Source organism: Chrysoperla carnea, chromosome 2, assembly GCF_905475395.1.
Source record: "Chrysoperla carnea chromosome 2, inChrCarn1.1, whole genome shotgun sequence".
NCBI classification, from domain to species: domain Eukaryota; kingdom Metazoa; phylum Arthropoda; class Insecta; order Neuroptera; family Chrysopidae; genus Chrysoperla; species Chrysoperla carnea.
In genome coordinates, this window is record NC_058338.1 from 50702223 (window position 1) to 50723995 (window position 21773).

General features: G+C 29.6%; 1 protein-coding gene and 1 long non-coding RNA gene across 2 annotated transcripts in view; both read left to right on the top strand.

The window, feature by feature from the left end:
- The window catches only part of LOC123293561, an 82563-nt gene that overhangs the window by 42856 nt on the left and 17934 nt on the right, over positions 1-21773 (top strand). The gene's annotated exons all lie outside the window — the stretch shown is intronic.
- On the top strand, positions 9322-9787 carry LOC123293560. Its single transcript, XM_044874421.1, has 2 exons — positions 9322-9650; positions 9730-9787. Exons 1-2 carry the CDS (start codon positions 9362-9364, stop codon positions 9774-9776), a joined length of 336 nt encoding a protein of 111 aa, XP_044730356.1. The 5' UTR covers positions 9322-9361; the 3' UTR covers positions 9777-9787.

Genomic DNA, 21773 nt, shown 5'->3' on the forward strand with positions numbered 1-21773 from the left:
TATATACAGTGATAACAATTGTATAGAAGAATTGTACAATGCTATGGCACAACTCGATAGCTCAGATGTTAGAGCACTGGTCGGGCAATTCAGAGTACTGATGTGTTTTCAATTTCCATTCTAGTGCATTTTTCTTCATATTTCATTGATGTCTAAAATGTTGAAAATTTTTAGGAGATATTACTTAATGGTAAACTAAGTAAACGCTTGTTATTTCAATTGGTAAAGGTATAACCTTGAAGGAACTATTTGCAAATAATAGATGAACAAACGTTAGTTTATATGTTAAAAATAAATAGGTATAAAAGTTTTTAATTAGAAAATCAATAAACTAATTAAATAAAAAATTTTTGTGTTATAAAAGCTATCTATTGTTATTACTAACAAGATCAGCACTTAAATACAATAAATGTATTTTTTATTGGAGTTGTTTGATGGCGCCGTAATAATTATAGTTAATTATAATCAAGGGTGTTTCAGTTCACTTCTTTTATTTAATATTTTTATGATAACATCGAATGAGTAAATGCTTTTATTCGCTCCGAGCGTGAATTTCGTTTCCATGACAACGATACACTACTTTAATTATAGAATTAATGGATGCATATATAATTGTGTGGATTGCATTGAAAACTTACATTTAAAATTTAATATTCTTGTTTCACAAATTTAAATAAATAATTACGATAATTAACATTTGAAAAATAATATTTGTACAATTTGATTTCTTATTTTCACAATTTTTAATGCATTAAGTTTAATTAATTAGTGTTTTTCAATCATTTTAATTTGACAGTTTCTATATCATTAACATGTAAAGAATTGCAAATTAGTCATAACAGCCCACTTTATCTCCAAAATTTTTCACTTAAAGCGCTGGCATCGATTTTATTATCCCTACCATGACTACGCACACAACGAATACCTTACGTACACATTAGCATTAAACTTTAATAGTGTAAAAAACAGTAAGTTATAATTTTATATATTGCTTTATTATTTAAATTTATTTTCATAACCCTGTATGACACTTTGGATCAATAACTTATACCGAGATTTTATAAGATAAAAACAAAAGGGATGTGGTGTAAGTCAGGCATGGGCGAGTTATTTTAAATCGAAGTCATCATTGTTAGAACTTTATTGTGTGCCATAAACTTTGTTGTGTGTCTCTTTATCGAAGTCAGCATTGCTCATAGAGGAGGAAGCGAGAGGGGTATTCTACTACGAGACTCTTCTACCTATCTCAGTTTCTCTAATAGTAATGAGATAGAAAAAAAATGTTGTCTCTGCCTTACTCGTAATTTTGGTTGTCACTGGTTAGGTTATCACTGTTTTACTCGTATGTTAGTTACAGAAGTGTGAGGGACTTCTCTAAGCCACGTTTGCCCACGCTTGGTGTAAGTGAAACCTCTGTTTATTACTCTACTGTTAATGTAGATGTAATATTCATCGAATAATTCGTTATATTTTTTAGATTTTAATTATAATTAGTCTTCAAAATCAAATAAAAATAAAGCGATAGTTTAACAAAAGTTTAAAAAATTGATAACATTTTCTATTTCTTAATTTTCCTGTATTTGTGCGAGTATAGTTTAATATCTGGGGTTTGAAAATAACTTCGGATTGATTAGTAACGTTTTTAGTTCTTAAGGACATTGCTCCGCTAAAATATTGTCAAAAATATGAATTGAAATTTGATTAGATATGCACAGTTAAAGTATACAAGGTTGATCATAATTTATACAGATGGACAATTTTATTTTTATCCTTAAAAAAGATATTATACTACTTGTCCAACTTGTCCAAAGGTACATGACATGCAGAAGTTGTACCTTTGGACAAAAATCCAGATTTTACAAAAAAATGATAATACTCTAGAGGTGTGGACTAAAGACCTTATATAGCTAGGACTTTCATTTTAACGTAGAATGGCTCACAAAGGTATTCGCAAAGTGTGTAATTTTTATTGGAGGCGTTTCCATGGTAACGATACACTACTTTAATTATAGAATTGTATGGATTGCATTTATGACTTACATTGAAAATTTAATATTTTTGTCTCACAAATATAAATAAATAATTATGATAATTTACATTTAAAAAATAATATTTATGCAATTTGATTTCTTATTTTCACAATTTTAAATGCATTAAGTTTAATTAATTAGTGTTTTTCAATAATTTAAATTTGACATTCGCTATAACATTTACATGTGAAGAATTGCAAATTAGTCATAACAGCCTTTTTTAACGCCAAAATTGTTCACTGAAAGCGCTGGCATCGATTTTATTGTCCCTACCATGACTACGCACACAACGAATATTAAGACGCGGAATGGGGTAATACATAAAATTTAAAAAATGTGTTCAAAATTTTATCGTATTATGTTAAAAACATTATTTTATATAACAAAACATTAATGCTGGTAGCAAATTTTCAAATATATTATCCAATTGAAATACCATGTAATTCAAAGTAGTTTTTTTTTTTACATAAACCTATATTATTATATTATCGAAATGTGATTTATAACAGGTTAATCAAGTTTGTAATTATGGATTATCTAAATAATCTTTGTTATCATATTTTGGATATAACTAATTATATTAATTTTATGTTTAAATATTATATAATTAACACGATCGTATATCGTTATATACTACTATTATTTATTTATACAGTGATTCGATATTAATGATGTTTTTGGGGTAGGTGAGCACGAATATCGCGATAGAATTGATCTTCAAGGTACCTAATGTCCGGGGTACCCTGGTGCCCGAGGTCCTAGATTCTGTCGCGATATTATTCTACAGCGATCGTTATTCTTCGGGATATTCTTGTACCGTTTACCATGGGCACCAGGTACCTCGGAGATCAACTCTCGGGGACCAAAACCGTCGTTTAACAAGTTTGGAATCATTTTCATCACTAGTTCACAAAATTTCCTGACGCTCTAACGAATCAAATGACAAAAACCGCATACAAATCAAACTTACCGTTCAAATTTTTCGAACTTTGAGCATTTTTAACCGACTTCAAACAAACAAAGGTTAGTTCTCAATTGGACTGTATTTTTTTTATGTTTGTTACCTTAGTACTTTCGACTGGGTGAATCGATTTTGATGATTCTTTATCTATTTGAAATCTGGTGCTTCCCGTGTGGTCCCATTTCTTTTTGGTTCAGTTCTGACAAAGGCATCCATGAGAAAATCATAAAAGTCTTAAATTTGCATTAAGTATGCACCACAAGAGGACGAATAACTCAATATCACGCCAACCGATTTCGATGATTCTTTTTTTTAGTGACTAATTAGTTATTATACTTCAGATTCACTAAAAATCACAAAATAAAAAAACCTTTTAACAAAAACAAAACCGATTTCAAAAGAAAAACTTTTCCAAAATTAATAAATATGCACTAAAATGTAAAAAAATAATGATAATATAATGTTGTTAAAATTATTGTTATTTTTGGAGTCGGTGTCAGCCAAGCTAATGTTGCAAAGTGTTCTGTCAGAGTTGTTTCCTTGACTGACACCGACTCTAAAAATAACAATAATTTTAACTACATTAAATTATCGTTATTTTTTTACTTTTTAGTGCATTTTAATTTATTTTGGAAAAGTTTTTCTTTTGAAGTCGGTTTTCTTTTTGTTAAAAGTTTTTTTATTAGTGTTTCGTTTCTGCCACTATTATAATGTATGTATAATAGTGGCAGAAATATTGTCTGAGTATAGAAAAATCATTTTATAAATTAACTGTTTAACTAAATCATCTAGTATATAAAAAAATGTGATCGTTAATATTACATTAAATGTGTATATTTAAAAAATATTGCCTAAAACGGTTATATTAAAAGTTATATAAAAACATGTTTACATAATATTAAATGATTGTGTCTACTGTTCGGTATTCATCATTTAATGAAATGGAATTGATTGAGGAGAAAGTTTTTTTTATTTATTAAAAAAACACATCAATATTCTATATATATTATATACCTATCAGCTAGATGAATGATATGGTATTTGCATGCAAAAAAAGTGTTTTTTTATAATCCGATTGAATATTTTTTTTTTATTATATGTATAATTCGTGATTATTTTTATTGTTATTTTAAGTACTATTAACATTTTGATTATGCACAGATGGTTACTATAAAATAACACCAAATATTTAAAAAAAAAAATACATACCTAATGAATTTATTTCAAATCAAGAAAGAGAAAAAAACAATATAGAAAGTATAGATTGCATTGGCATGGTCAGAAAGTTTTAATTTACTACTTATTGCAAGTAAATTATTTAATTGAGTTAGATTTTCCTGGCTGGTCGATAGCCTAGTTGGTATAGCGGTGGACTAAAGACAAAAAAATTAATAGTAATCCATAAGTCGCTGATTCAAGTCAGACTCGAAGATATCTATTTTTTTAAATAAACTTAATTAAAATGCTCATGCGGTTGTGTCAATCACATTACTATTTTGTTATAATATTTATAAGTGATAGAACCAATCAATAAAGATTGTTTAAAACTATGTTGCATTTCAAAACAACAATATTTAAAGTTTTTTAGATAGCATATTACTTTCATGCAAACAACTCATGCGCTTGTAGACCAGTGCCGAAGCCTTCAAAAATGATAAAAAATAAAAAAAAATTACAGTAGGATGAAACCCATTAGAAAAGCAGGGGAATATGATAAAAATGAGAGGAAACATAAATTACGGTCGATCCGAGTTCGGGAAGTGGGAGGGGGTGAGCTTTTAAGGGTAAAAAATGGTTTATCTTGATTTCCGGCAAAACTACAAGTCCTATGGAAAAAAGTTAAATGGCAAAGTTGTAGGCAATAAAAAGATCTACAACTTTTGTATTTGCAATTTTTTCACATAACCTCAAAATTTAGGTGAAAAATTCAAAAAACCAAGTTTTTGGTTTTTTATTTATATCTTTTTCAAAAAAAATTTTTTTTCTACGAAATTTGCTGAAAACTTACCTTATTATGTCCCAAATACACTGTAATTTATTTGATTAAAAATATTTATTTTTTCGCTTCATTTTAACTTAATATCAAAAAAACACCCTAATTTTCAATCGAAAATTCTGACGTCAAAATATCAGCTTTTTTCAAAAAGTTTGGAGGCTTTTTGTTCGTTGAAATATCTACTTTCTGATGGTGTAAAAAAAATATACATTACTATAGAAAATATTCTTAAAAAATTCAAAAAATTGAAAAACCTCAAATTCGAAAATTTTTTTTTATTCATTATGTACAATTTTGAGGTATTTATTAAAATTTACACTTTAATTACTCAAAAAGCGTAAGATTTCATGTTTTATTGATAAACGAAAAAGTGGCAAATTTGTGAGAAATTTACTTTATTCAATGATTCTAAGTGATTTGTGAAAAATTTACTTTATTCAAAGAATCTAAGTGATTTGTGAGAAATTTACTTTATTCAAAGAATCGGTTGGAATCTACATAGCAAGAATCTACATAGCAAGGTAAATACTATCTGTTCAGGCTCTGGAAATGGAAAATATCTATTTTTCACGTCTAATAGTTTCAAACATGAATCCTTCAAAAATGTTGTTGCATTTCTGCATTGTTTTTCTGGTTGCGATACAACATCTGGATTTGCCGGAAAAGGAAAGAAAAGTATCGTTAATTCTATATTAGACGCGAAAAATTTGTCAAATTTGGCCAATGTTTTTTATAAAAAAGATGAAAGTAAAGAAAATATAAAAAAAAATGGATTACAATTAATCAAATCAATTAAGGTTTCAAAAATATCAATTGGCAAAAATTAAATCATCTTTCATTTTGGCAAACCTTCCACCCACAGAAGGAGCAGCAGAACAACATTGTTACAGAGCATATTATCAGCTTCAAACTTGGTTGGGTAACGAATTGACATCAACAGATTGGGGCTGGAAGCAACATCAGCGTGGCATTATGCCCAAATTTACAGAAAAGGATTTAACTCCGGAAGTATTGCTCAAAACTATTTGCTGCAGCTGTGAAACTGGATGTAACAGTTTAAAATGTGGCTGCCGAAAACATGGTTTAAAATGCACAAATTTATGCACTAATTGTCATGGTTCTGAAAGTTGCTCCAATTTGACATGAATGTCGAGTAAAATAAATAAACTTTTTAACTAAAAAAAATTGCAGCAATCACATTTTTTTGATGAAATTGTACATAGTAATTAAAAAAGGTTTTTTCAATTTTTGCATTTTCTAAGAATATTTCCTATAGTAATGTATATTTTTTTTTACACCATCAGAAAGTAGATATTTCAACGAACAAAAAGCCTCCAAACTTTTTGAAAAAAGCTGATATTTTGACGTCAGAATTTTCGATTGAAAATTAGGGTGTTTTTTTGATATTAAGTTAAAATGAAGCGAAAAAATAAATATTTTTAATAAAATAAATTACAGTGTATTTGGGACATAATAAGGTAGGTTTTCAGCAAATTTCGTAGAAAAAAAAATTTGTTTGAAAAAGATATAAATAAAAAACCAAAAACTTGGTTTTTTGAATTTTTCACCTAAATTTTGAGGTTATGTGAAAAAATTGCAAATACAAAAGTTGTAGATCTTTTTATTGCCTACAACTTTGCCATTTAACTTTCTTCCATAGGACTTGTAGTTTTGCCGGAAATCAAGATAAACCATTTTTTACCCTTAAAAGCTCACCCCCTCCCACTTCCCGAACTCGGATCGACCGTAATTTATGTTTCCCTTTATTTTTATCATATTCCCCTCCTTTTCTAATGGGTTTCATCCTACTGTAATTTTTTTTGGTTTCAAAAATTATCTACTCTGGTCTATTGTGTCTAATTCACCACTCAACATCGTACGGTAGTTGTATCACATTCATGACCACATTCGCCATGTTTGCTCTCACGATGAGGTTGAGTCAATCTCATTTCGGTTGACATTAAGAATTTTTTTTCCCAGTATTGTGGCTGAATCATATAATATTTCGTTGTATCAAATAAGAGAGTCATTCTCATAGGAAGTCCTGAACAGTGATAGAAGTCCTGAAAATGGAATCATCGTTTCCCTTGCCTCTGTGTTGTGATAGTGCCTAATATGATATGAATACACACTGATATGCATAAACTTTCACCATTTTTGGAGATAGTGCGGATGTATAAATCTGAGGGAAAGTGCACCCTAACCGCCTGGATGCAACGGTAAGCTAAAGCATCCATTTTTTATATGCCGGGAAAAATAGTGGAAGGCATAACTTTTTGGCGGTTTCAGAGAGGGGTGGGGTTGAAGTAAAGCGGAAAAAGTGGATCATAAGCGGATTAACTCAAGTGCGATTTTCTTGTTACAATATGTACTTTTATGGAAAATAGTGACAGACAACGCAGACTAGCAGTCCGACGGTAATTTGAAATCAAAAGTGGATTAAGTAAGTTACAACTGAAAAAAATTTCTACAGCTTGCCAAATAACTGACAATAAAGACAGCACAATCCTGACACAAATTTAGCAGGCATTTGATTTCATTTTCCTCCTCTTCCTGTTCGAGAGAGTAATCAAATGTTTTTTAACCTCGTGAAAGGCGTTGCCAATCAGAGAGTTTTGTTTGTTGATTATTTTAAGTAATTATTTTCACCAGAATCTAATACAAATAATTTTTCATGACCACCTTAAGAGTTAGAAAAATGCTATATCAAATTGCTTTTATGATGTTCTCTTCATATTTAAACAAACAAATTAATATAGATTATGACTTTTTTAAAAATATAAATCTGAATTGTATAATGTTCATGTTATTACACGAATGCATAAAATTGAATTGATTGACAGATATTATTTTCTGATAAAGTAACTTAGGTTTTGTTTAAATATATTTATTATGTAGATGCTTAGATTCTAATAAATTCCATTACACTTTCAATCATAAAACGGGCTTTTCGAATCTTTGTTGATAAAATGATTTTAAAATACGTGGTTCAAATTTAATTTTCCTATGATTTATAAAATATGGGCTACGTCATTCATCAATCAACATCCAAAGTTTTGAATTTGCCAATAAGATCGAGACTTAAACTAAAATCAGTACGGTAGTGAGCACTTGTGGAATAAATATTTTAAATAATGGATGATTTAATAAAAGTGTAATAAACTGTAAGATATGAAGTATATGTAGTAGACAAAGAATCAAGTCCACTCTATTAGAGCAAGAGCCCGCTTCGGCCAGACGCACATCATTTCATAAAACCCTAAAGTTTATCTGCGCACGTCACCAACACAGGTAAGAACGATGAGCGACTATGTAGTTTAGGTAGTGGTTACCTTGGCAGGTAACAGGTAACAAAGGTGTAAAAAACAGCACCTCAAGTACATTAAGACATAAAGCTCTATTTTTTTACATTTTCTTCAGAATAATATTTAAAATGACGTCATCCATTGCCAGACACTTAGTATAGTTTCAACCCCCTGCCAGACACCCCCAAACTCTAAAAAATTGTGATTACACTTACATTATAGTATAAAAGCTGAATTTTATATATGTTTCTTGGGGGGCTATGAAAAGAAGTTACCCCAGTAGCCAGACAGTTTTCAAGGTTTTTTCCATCTTGCCAGAGGCCTTGAGAGTCCGCCGTCGGTGTAGCAGCACCTCAAGTACATTAAGATATAAAGCTCTATTTTTTTACATTTTCTTCAGAATAATATTTAAAATGACGTCATCCATTGCCGGACACTTAGTATAGTTTCAACCCCCTGCCAGACACCCCCAAACTCTAAAAAATTGTGATTACACTTACATTATAGTATAAAAGCTGAATTTTATATATGTTTCTTGGGGGGCTATGAAAAGAAGTTACCCCAATAGCCGGACAGTTTTCAAGGTTTTTTCCATCTTGCCAGAGGCCTTGAGAGTCCGCCGTCGGAGTAGCAGCACCTCAAGTACATTAAGATATAAAGCTCTATTTTTTTACATTTTCTTCAGAATAATATTTAAAATGACGTCATCCATTGCCGGACACTTAGTATAGTTTCAACCCCCTGCCGGACACCCCCAAACTCTAAAAAATTGTGATTACACTTACATTATAGTATAAAAGCTGAATTTTATATATGTTTCTTGGGGGGGGGGGCTATGAAAAGAAGTTACCACAGTAGCCGGACAGTTTTCAAGGTTTTTTACATCTTGCTAGAGGCCTTGAGAGTCCGCCGTCGGTGCGAGCGCGAGGCAATATATATTCAGGCGGGTTTGAGTGAGATGGTGAGACAACGAAACTTTTTTAATATCGTTTTTAATATCGTCCAGAAATTCATATGCAACATATACAATGTCGGTAGCATAATTGATGTTGATGCTGCGCGCCTTCAAATGTTCATTGATTCATATACGGTCTCTGATGTGGACGAAGCTTTTGATCGAAAAAAATTGCGGAATTTCGACGCCAGCAATCTACCACCATGTAAAAGCGAACTGTTACAACAATTTTTACGAGCAAATCATATATGTTGTATTTGGAACAATGCTCACCTAAAGAGTCCAACCATATATAAGCCAGAAAATAATGGTTGGGTACAAGAAAATAACCAATACCATTTCAAATGGTTTGAAGGGGATCAGCTACCAAATTATGTCAGTGATTCGTTAGAAATTATATTAGGTATGTAATTACTATATCAAATTATGTACATGATTTTATTATTATTCATAATTGTATTAACTCGATTAAATTTTTACAGAAACTGACGAAGAAGGTGATATTGACATCAATCAAGGACTGGAGTAGTAGTGACGATGATTGTGAAAATATTGACGAGAACGATGAAAATTCTGAGCATTACTAAATCATTTTTTGTATACAATAATATTTTTTTTAACTCTGTAATAATTATAAGAATATTTTTTACTTTCTATAATATGGCTATGAATATAATAAAAATATTTGTTCATTGGATTTCATACGATAAACAATATTATTACCTCACACAGTCAAAACTTGAATTTCTCAAAAATATTAACAAAACTCGAAAAATTTATGGATTACTTTTTATACCATGTATGAAATATACATAGTATATTAAGTTTAGTCCCAAGTTTGTAACGCTTAAAAATAATGATGTTAGGAAAAAAATTTTGTCATAGGTATTCATAAAATCACCTTATTAGTCCATTTCCGGTTGTCCGTCCGTCCGCCTGTGGACACGATAACTCAAAAACGAAAAAAGATATCGAGTTGAAATTTTTACAGGGTACTCAGGACGTAAAAAGTGAGGTCAAGTTCGTAAATGAGCATCATAGGTCAATTGGGTCTTGGGTCCGTAGGACCCATCTTGTAAACCGTTAGAGATAGAACAAAAGTTTAAAAGTAAAAAATGTTCCTTATCAAAAATTAAACAACTTTTGTTTGAAACATTTTTTCGTAAACATCACTGTTTATCCGTGAGGGCGCCAATTAGGCGGAAATTTTATAATATGTACTATACTTGATTATCAGTTATGTATGTGTCACATGTTTGTATGTGTAATGTGATAAAGAAATCAACACTGACTATGCATGGTATTTCAACAATTAACTCAGTCAATTGTTTGTTTTCACTTGTTTAGATTTGTTTTTTTATTAAACTCACCATCTCACTTAAACCCGCCTGAATATATATTGCCTCGCGCTCGCACCGACGGCGGACTCTCAAGGCCTCCGGCAAGATGGAAAAAACCTTGAAAACTGTCCGGCTACTGGGGTAACTTCTTTTCATAGCCCCCCAAGAAACATATATAAAATTCAGCTTTTATACTATAATGTAAGTGTAATCACAATTTTTTAGAGTTTGGGGGTGTCCGGCAGGGGGGTTGAAACTATACTAAGTGTCCGGCAATGGATGACGTCATTTTAAATATTATTCTGAAGAAAATGTAAAAAAATAGAGCTTTATATCTTAATGTACTTGAGGTGCTGCTACACCGACGGCGGACTCTCAAGGCCTCTGGCAAGATGGAAAAAACCTTGAAAACTGTCTGGCTACTGGGGTAACTTCTTTTCATAGCCTCCCAAGAAACATATATAAAATTCAGCTTTTATACTATAATGTAAGTGTAATCACAATTTTTTAGAGTTTGGGGGTGTCTGGCAGGGGGTTGAAACTATACTAAGTGTCTGGCAATGGATGACGTCATTTTAAATATTATTCTGAAGAAAATGTAAAAAAATAGAGCTTTATGTCTTAATGTACTTGAGGTGCTGTTTTTTACACCTTTGTTACCTGTTACCTGCCAAGGTAACCACTACCTAAACTACATAGTCGCTCATCGTTCTTACCTGTGTTGGTGACGTGCGCAGATAAACTTTAGGGTTTTATGAAATGATGTGCGTCTGGCCGAAGCGGGCTCTTGGACTATATTATTCGTCAAACAAACGAACTTGTTCAAGCGAATCATTATTTTTAGTAGTAGCTCTATAACTACTACACTAGCAAATAAGAGCTTTCACTTGAAAACGTGCATGAAAAACGTTTAGGAATTTTTATTAGTACAAAATGTGTAGATGTATAAATTATAAAATGAAATATATTTTATTTATTATTTATGCTTCACATCACAAAATGTATTTATACTTTTTTTAAATGAGTTTTTATATATTTTTTTCTTTAAATATTTTAACACCATATAACTCTATACTTGTATATCATATGCTCATACGAATTTCGCAACAATAGCATAAAAAACGGATAATATGTTTCCATTATCAAATATTCAGGCAAAACATTCCTACCAATTAAGTTATCTTTTCCTATTAATATTAACTTTCCCTCTAATAATATTAACTCTTTAACTCCCTTGATTTTTAGAACAACACATTACAGAAATATAGACCCCGGTTTTAGGGAAGCTTCTTAAATATAGCGAATGAAAGAACTCTCGAAGCCGTTTTAAAAAATGAAAAATGTTGAAAAATGATCATTTAATTCTTGGGGAAAATTTTGCCGTTAGGTTTTCCTTTACAACCATTATTTGATGGGTTGGCATAAAAAAATCCAAAAATATATTTAAACTGCTTACGGTGTTCGCCTAAGCGTACCTACTAACAAGTTTTTTTGAGTTTTCTGCTTAATAATTACATAGATTTGTTACACATTAACACATAAAAATTAGTATCTCAGATATTTCCCTCTAAACCATAGTATATGACCCTAGATTTAAGAGGTATAAACCCCAGGACTGTAAATACTATATTCATGACTTTAAAGTCGAAGCTTCTTTGATTTTCAAGAGAAATGGGGAAGAGATTCTTATGATCTTTGCCTCTTTCAAAAATACATGACCTTATTTTAGATACGTGATCTCTAACTAACACAAAAAAGTCCATATAATCATATGAAGGAAAATCATTTATTACTGAAAAACTTTACCGAGTTACTTAAACCGAGTTTTCCACGAAATGGAACGGATAATGTGTACTTAAATATGAAAAGTTGAAGAAATTCATACAAACCTTATTTAAACGATAAACTAGTAATAAAATTGGAATATACATTTCCCTCTTGTGGTTCTTAATTTTAATATTGAAACATCTGTATCTGAAACCTAGCTACTTTGGGGGCGATAAAAATAATTGATTGTCAAAGTGGGAGGTAGACGAAATAATTTTGAGAACCTCTGAGCTAGACTGATTATAATATCCCAATTTTAAGAAATATGAATATTTTTCATTTTACTAACTACAATTTTATGATATGAATTTAATATAAACGTTACTGCAAGTACTATCCCGGACACTAATGGTGTATCTCGCCAAAAATTTTGATATTTATAACTTAAACGAATATTTTTTTCAAAAACCGAATACAAATCGATAAAGTATTATCGACAACCTTGTTAAATTTTCATTTGAAAAATTGTCACAGGCCAACATTACTTACACTCCAATCGTAGATCATAGATGGGAGTGTTACAAAATACGAACACATGGATGTAGCAATTTACATATTTTTATTTTTCGAAATAATCCTTTCCCGGAGAGCAACGATGTGGATCAATTTGACCCCCGCTAAAGGAAAGCATATCGCATGTCACATAATGTCGATTAGAACTGATACGGTGTAATGTAAATGTTATTTTTTAACGCTTGTTTTAAGTGATAATTTATCCGTCCAAGTTGTGATAGCAATGATTTTTTATATAAAACATATTCCATTTCATATTCGATGTAATGATGTTCATGTATTTCGATTTATTTAATTATTAAAATAATTTATTAGTGATAAAGCTTAGGCTAGGCACTATAGTTTTAACATGTATATTTTCCAAGACCCTAAAAACGGAGTGGATCCATACCCCTCCAACTCTTTAAAATCACCAAGCATGGTGTATTGCCTAACATGATAATATTTGTCATACAGGGGATCGTGTAGAGATTCTATTTTCGAAACCCTGCCAGCTAATATCTCTACCGCTGGTTTTGTTAATTTATCACCTTAAGCCTTAAATCATGATGGATCCTCTGTTCATAGTTTTGGCTTATATTCTCAAAAATATTTTTTTCCTACCAAACTTTGAAAATCTCTTAATAGAAAAGGACGCTTTTCCGATTATAAGTGTGTTTATTATTGTAATTGTCATTAGTTTAACATTATCGAACCAGTAAGTGAAGTCCTGCTATTGTAATTTGGACCATCCTGTATATAAATTTATCATTTATACAAGGTCACAAAGTGCTTTGCGCAATGCTAGTGAAAAAACAAAGGAAATTCATAATAATATATCCGTTATTTTTATTTTATATATAAAATTAATAATACCTTTTTTAAAACTATTTTATGCTCGCAAGAACTTTCGGAAAGATTATTACAAAAGTCCAATTACAAAATTATTATTTTGTATGGCACGCCATTTTACTATTTAATAGACTAATTTTTATCGAGAAAAAAATTAATTAATTATTTTTTTTTCAATCAGAAATTTTATATTTTATATTTTATATTTTGTAAAATAAATCCTAGTAAAAGAGAGATTGATATAAGATAAGATGAGAAAAGAGAGATGAGAATTAAAATTATGATGATAACATAATAAAAATGTATTATTATTATGTATCATCATAATAATAATGTATTATTATTATGATGATACATAATAATAATACATTTTTATTATGTTATCATCATAATAAAAATGTATTATTATTATGATGATACATAATAATAAATCAGTTAATTTTATTTGAATTAGATTAAAAAAAAAATATTGAATTAAAATTATGTACATAATGGAAATAGAGAATTAAAATTATGTACATAATAAAAATGATTGAATTAAAATTATGTACATAATGGAAATAGAGAATTAAAATTATGTACATAATAAAAATGATTGAATTAAAATTATGTACATAATGGAAATATAGCGCACGCCGTTTTACTATTTAATATGAATTAAAATTATGTACATAATAAAAATGATTGAATTAAAATTATGTACATAATAAAAATGATTGAATTAAAATTATGTACATAATGAAAATGATTATTATTATGATGTTAACATAATAATAATGTATTATTATTACGATCATTTTTTTTCGGACATTAAATAGTAAAATGGCGTGCCATAATTTTGTGTATACATTTTGTGTAATTTAATGATTATGAATACTTTTATTTAACTTCACTTTTGAAAATAAATTCAATAACTAACACTTTATAACTCAAAAATTCCCTCAATATTTTTGTATTCGATCAGAGGTAATGGTACACAATTGTTGTCTGTGATAGTATTTTAAAAACGGCATTACATAGAGTGAGAAACCAACATATTTTACTTTATGCTGTTTGGTGTAATCATGTGTTCATTTTCATGTAATAAATGGTACATATTATCATACCCTAGAGATTTTCCATAACGCTTTTTCCTTGAGTTTACTGTTTTTTTTTTTCATATCACTATAGTTATATTTTCGTGTTTATTTTATTCCTTTTTTCCTTTTAGAAAATTTTTGTTTTATTTCATAATAATTACAAAAATACTTTATTTTCAATTCACAGAAAATACATAAAAATTAACCGTAGATGAAGAGCTTTTTTAGAAATGTTTAATAAATTTATTATTAATATTTTTAGAGTTGCCTTTGCTAGTGGTAAGCTCTTTTTTTAACTATTGTGGGCTTTGAATCTTCTTCTGTAAAATAGTCAGTCAGAGCTTAAATGCCCAAGCGGTCTAAAGCGTTAGTCTTTGACCGTTTGTCTACTTAGACTTAGGTTGCGCGTTCGAATCCAGGCAGCGGCAGTGTGAACAATTCTAATTAATGGGGGCGGTAGAAAAAATCACATTGTCTTCGCTTGGATAAGAACGAAGTAATCAACTCCACCCACATCAAAATGTAATTGTAAATATATATGTAAGTTAAATAATTAAAGATTAACATTTAATGATGTGGGTGGCCTTTGTTATAGGCGAATATTTCAGAGAAACGGAGGTTAAACCTCATTATTATTATAAATAGTCAGTCATTTCCAAATCTTCTTGTCGTGGAATACAAAATTTTTTTAAAATCATTATTAATGAAAATTTCGTAAATGTTTTTGATGCCCATTGCAGAGTCAATATGAATTTATATATAACTTTTTATCTATGCATATGTTCTAATATAGAAGTAAAGTTCTCCATCTGAACATCTGAAATTCAGGGAAACTTTTTTAGATCCTCTCATTTCAAAAATTTCATAAGTTAAGTATAACACTGCTATGCAAAAGTGAGATATATTGCTATGCATATTGCACATTTGAGGATGTTAAACTTTTTTGAGAATTTCAGATTTCAAATTTAAAAGTATCTCTGCGGCACAAAATTTGCACAAGTTGATTATTCATATTAAATCAGTAAAAATTCTAAGGTTTTGTTGATAGGTATATCACATTTATATCACCAAATAGTTGTAACATGTCTATATCACGTGCATATCACCAAATATATTTTAGAGGAAAAAGTATGGCGCTTTTTTTTTACATTAGCGCAGTGCAGATTTTGTGACGCAGAGTGTACAAGCTTTTGAATGAGCTATGGGTGATCGAAATCCTACGATTTTCGGCGCAGGTAAAACTGTAATATTGTGTTACTTCAAATGTTGACTAGTATATTATCTTTCTATTCGACTTTTAAAAAATAATATTTTATTATTGATATTATTGAGTAAAGTAATAGTACCTACAGTAAGTACAGTAATAATAACTTTTAATAGTAAGTACAGTAATAATAACTTATAACCTAAGATATTATACTGCTTCAGACCATTAAAGATGTATTGATTTCTTTTTATTTGTCAGACTAAATGAATGTATGCTTTAGCTTTGCTATTTCATAAAAGTATTATTTAAAAAAAAAAGGAAATAGTGCACCTTGAAATAGTAAGATATTCTTCTAATAGTATAGTTATTCTTGCTGACAGGTTTATCAGATCTGAAGTGGGGAAAAATTTTTCGTAATTTTAAAGTGCGATAAAATTTTTCAGAATTTATCCTTCTTTGCTCATAAAACTGATCTTCCAAATTTGTTAGGACTTCCTCCAATTCTTATTATAATTTTTTTTTCTCTTTTTTCAAGGTTCAAATTTCAAGTCAAACTACCTTTTCTCATAAGATTCAATTAAATGTTTTGATATTGGTGTTATTCTGCTTACCATGCAAAAAAATCTATGAATTCAAAAGTTTGAAAATTTCCTTCTTTCAACCTCCAATATATTTGGGTACTCAAGCTTTGTTACAAATATTTTTCAGTATATTGTTCAGGTCTAAAAAATTAGAGATTGCTTTAAGAAAAACAATGTACATTAAATTTTAATTTATTTCCATTTATTTATACATCGAAAGAAAATATGTTAAATTTTATTGATAAATTTAAATCAAATGTATCTTCGACCATAATGCTTATTTCATGACAAATCAATTACAATACTATCCACTCTGTGGATAATTTATTCAAATCAGCTTAGTGGTTTTAGAAACAACAAATCTACACCCCATCCATTAGAAACCCTTCATGTTTCTCAATTGATTGAATACATTTTTTTGAAGGCTTTTGATATAGTTTGATAGTTATTATTGGCAACACACATTATCAGGAACGTATCTCAATTTTCATTTTCTATATAGACTATATAAGACCATAGGTATTTTCTTTCTGTATAATACCTTGACAGTACCATAATAATACCCTGATATCACCACAAATATTGTTTAAGCAATATAAATGACTAAGAGTTATCCACGCTGTAGCATTCAATTCCCTTAACTTTCCTCTTGTTCATTATTTAATGGATTTTAACTTTTGGTGCGGAACTCTTATTTTTTTGAAAATAAAATACAACTCATGTTACTTGCTGATAAATGTAACATTCTATAGATAGAAGATAAAGGAATTTAGTAAATCGGTTAAGTAGTGAATTCAAAAATGATGTTTTTACTATAAAATGGATTTTAACCTTTGATGCGTAACCCTAATTTTATTGAAAATGAAATACAGCCCATGTTACTTGCTGATAGTGCAAAATTTTAAAATCAGTTAAGTAGTGAATTCAAAAATGACGGATTATATTTATTTTCATACAAACTTGTATCCTCTATTTCACTTCGAAATTTCAAACTTCTACCATTAGTGATTTAGGCTGCGCGTTGATATATCAGTCGGGACATTTCCCTTCTCTGAAAGGTTTTTGAATCACCTGATTAATCCATTTCCGGTTACTTGCCTGTCTGTCTGTGGGCACGGTAACTCATAAACGAAAGGAGATATCAAGGTGTAATTTTTATAGCGTGCTCAGAACGTAATAAGTGAAGCTTAGCTCGTAGCTGAGCAAAATAGGAGAATTGAGGCAGGGGTCCGTAGGACGCACGTGTAAACCGTTAGAAGATTTTATACAGAAATTAAAAAAAAAAAAAGTTCCTTATAAAAAAATAAACAACTTTTGTTTGAAATATTTTTTTCGTAAACATCACTTTTTACCCGTGAGGGCGTAAATTAAGTTAGAGTATTATATACATGTAATGTATTGTATCAAGTATACATTTATTGTATGTATGTGTTTGTTTCATAATATTTCCACTGAGGAAGTGAGAAGAAAGATACTCTTAGATACTCTTATTACTTTGCGGTTATCAACACTGTGTATACATGGTATTTTATCAATTAACTCAGTCAATTAATTTTCATCACTTTTTTTTTTGTTTAGTTCTGAAAATATTTGTCAAAAAAATTTCAAAAAGCGAAGAGTGATGTTTTTAACTGCCAAAAATAATTATTTGGCATAAAATAATAAAATTTGCAATTTTTGTTTCGATAAAAATGATAAAAAGACGCAAAAATTTGGTAAACAGCTGTTTTTTCGGGAATGATGGTTTTTTTTTTTGGCATTATAGTACTGAATCCTATTTGTAAAACCCAATATTACGAAATTTATTCCTTCCATGCACATATTCAATGGCTCTGAACAAACTTTCATTACCGAAAATTCCAACTACGCTACTGTAACCACGCTCCTGGTTTTTATATCCTCAAAGCAATAAAATAACTAAATGTTCTATGTTGAGTGAAATGGTGCAGAACGATATTACTATTTTGACGAAATAATTTTATTATGTACACAGCTTAGGAAATATTTGATAGTAGAATTTCAATAAAATCATACCTATAACAATTTAGGTAAATGTTTTTTACAATGTTACGAACGTAACAAAAGCATTACCTACAGTTAGATGTACGTGTGTTGTTTGGATTTATATTTTATACACAATACATACAAACCAACAACTTATGGATTATTTTTATATAATTCAATAGGATTACCTGTGTGTGTTCTTGTTTGTTCGGCTTTTAGAAAGTTATTGTCATCATAGAAATACCTGCCAACTTTTTGAATGCAAAAACTTTATAATACAAACCTTGCACTAATGTAAAATTTATCATATATTTTTAACCATTTTTTACCCTCTTTTTGGCATACACTTTACTCTTAAAAAATCTCTAGGTACCTGGTATTTTTAAACAAAATTGCAACTTTTAATAATTTATTATCTTCCCAAATGTATCAGTGACTCGGCTTTTTCCTCCTTATTTGCCTATTAAATCTAATACAAAAACAGGTGGAAATAAACAGTTGGCTAGTGAGTTAATTGTTGAAAGTATTGACGGTGTTGAATGTCACTGCTTGTACAGGGCGAGCCATTTAAAAATTGGAATTTAATTTTGCTATAAAATAAAAATGCATGGATATTTTTTAATGATTGATGCTTTATTGAAAAAAGTATACTTTGAAATTAAACATGGAACACAGCATCGTTCCAATGACTGCCATGTATGGCTTTACTGTATCCCATTCTACACTTTCGATTGTTTGGGCTTCTTTTTCGTCAATGGCAACTTCAATTGCAAGATTCAAGTCGTCAATCGTCTTTGGATGGTTTGTGTAAAACTTGTCCTTAACGCATGAAAAAATTCAGTGGAGTCAAATCCAGATGGCTAATTGACATAAGCATTTCAACTGATTATGCGGTTTGTGGAGAGAACTACAAGGAAAAAATCGCATTTGTCGGAGGTCTTTTAATTTTTGTAAATTTCCCTTGTTGTATTGATAAATAGTAAGTAACCTGGTAGTCCAAACCAGGACAGTGGAATTATTAAAAACGGGCCCACTTCCTGTCTAAATTAGCACGAATTATTATCGCCAGTTGGCGGGGTTTTTCTTATTTGAATTTGAATATTTTTATTGGCCTTTAAAAAGGGTAATAACAAGTATTGCTATCTGGTAGTCAAAGTTGAACTACTGATAACGGGCCCACTTCTTGTTTTAATTAGTACGAATTATTATTGCCAGTTGGCGGGGTTGCCACTTCCAGTTATCAATAGAAATTTGTTGGTTTTAGAAATCTTTAAGTTTTGCAACAAATATTATTATATAGATATTCGTCAAATAGACTTTCACGTCCGCATTCACTAATGTATTAATCACTAGGCAGCCATGATGGAATGCATTTTTATTCAGTCAACCCTAACGGAATCTTTATTAGATACTTTATTTATTTTATATAACGCTGTATTTCGGAAACTTTTTTATATTTAATGTTGTATCAAGAAATGATATTGTTACTAAGTATATGAGTATGCAAAAACGTATCCAAAAATTTGGATACTATTTGATTAAAATTATTCGAAGCTAGTTGGAAACAAACGAAATAGACATTCAAAGTCCATTTTTGTTTGATACATGTTCAAGGTCCTAGACTCAAGGAGGTCTATTTACATTTTATATTTGGAAAATATTTCGGCGATGAATTCTTTGTACTAACTATTAACAAATTTCACAAACTTCCAAATTCAGCAATTGCCAATTTATTATGCCTAAGAAATTCCATTAAATGTTTTACCAACCCTACAATCCCTGCTTCCCAAGAAAAACAAGAAAATTGTTAAAGAAAAAAACTCATTACACATTTACTACTTTTTGGAAAATTTTAAATGAAAATAGTGAAAATAAACAATGAATGAATTAACTGTTGAAATACTCTGTATAGAAAATGTTGAATATCAGTGCTTGCGTTAGTTTTTTATAAATTAGAAGAGTTTAAGAAACCAACACAATTATGGCGAAAGTAGCCGCCATTTATTTGAAGTTTTTTAATTTTTTAAAACAACATTTTTTGCATTTATTTAAACTTTTGTTCTCTCTCTGACGGTTTACAAGATGGGGCTTGTGGACACAAGATCCGATTGACCTATGTTGCTCGTTTACGAACTTAGCGTCACTTTTTAAGTCCTGAGCACGCTATAAAAAAAATCATATTGATATCCCTTTTCGTTTTTAAGACAAACTTATCTTGTTGGCAAACAAACAGAAAATCGGAAATGAACTCTTTAGTTGATTTTATGAACATCAACACCAAAGTTTTCTTCGTAGCATCAATATTTTTAAGCGTTACAAACTTGGGACTAAAATTAGTATACCTTTACATTAGTTTTATTGTATTTTCGAATAAATTTTCTTTTCTAAAATTTCCACTTGAATAAGAAATAATTTTACTTTACTTTGTAATTTTTTTTCTCTCCAAAGCAGGGATTTTTGGATTTATAATTTTTTTTTATGATTTACGTTTTTTTTTATATTTACCGAACATCTTGTAGTTTAAAGCAGATTGTGATGTGTGTGGTAAATAACTTTTACCACAAAACTAAACACTGCATCAAAAGTACTTAGCGAGTTTATTTTTAATAAAATATTTTTTCAGCCTTTGAATATTTTGTTAATAATTCTGATGTTTGTTTCAGGTAGTGTTCTTAATTCGAGGATTGCCGCTAGCACCAGTATGTACTACTCTCTACAGTCTACACCTACATGAAATAATATGAGGTTTTAAATCACCCTATTTACTTATCCTGCCTGTCATGATTGCCATTGTGTTGTACGAGAGAAGCACCATAAAACGTGCTCCGAATACATAAAATGAACAAACATCATTTTCAATGTACAGTATAAAAATCTTCACTTCACTGTTTGATATCATTAACATTATATAACTCAAGTCTAGTATATTGTTATATAATTCTATGTATTCAAATTATATTTGCTTATAAAATTTTTATAATGTAAAGATTATAAGCGGCTAACGCTATGAGTTGTATTTGATATGTAAATTATTTTAGAAAAATTTCTTTTACAGTGGTGTCTGTGCACAGTATTAGAATGCTTAATCAGTTAGGTATATATACTTTTTATGGATGTCTTATGCTTAGTTCTTTAGCTCAGTCA

Excerpts from the sequence above, each read along its gene's own strand:
- LOC123293560 (XM_044874421.1), top strand. The coding sequence starts at position 9,362 with ATGTTCATTGATTCATATACGGTCTCTGATGTGGACGAAGCTTTTGAT. Across the intron at positions 9,651-9,729 it reads TTCGTTAGAAATTATATTAG|AAACTGACGAAGAAGGTGAT; the intron begins GTATGTAATTAC and ends AAATTTTTACAG.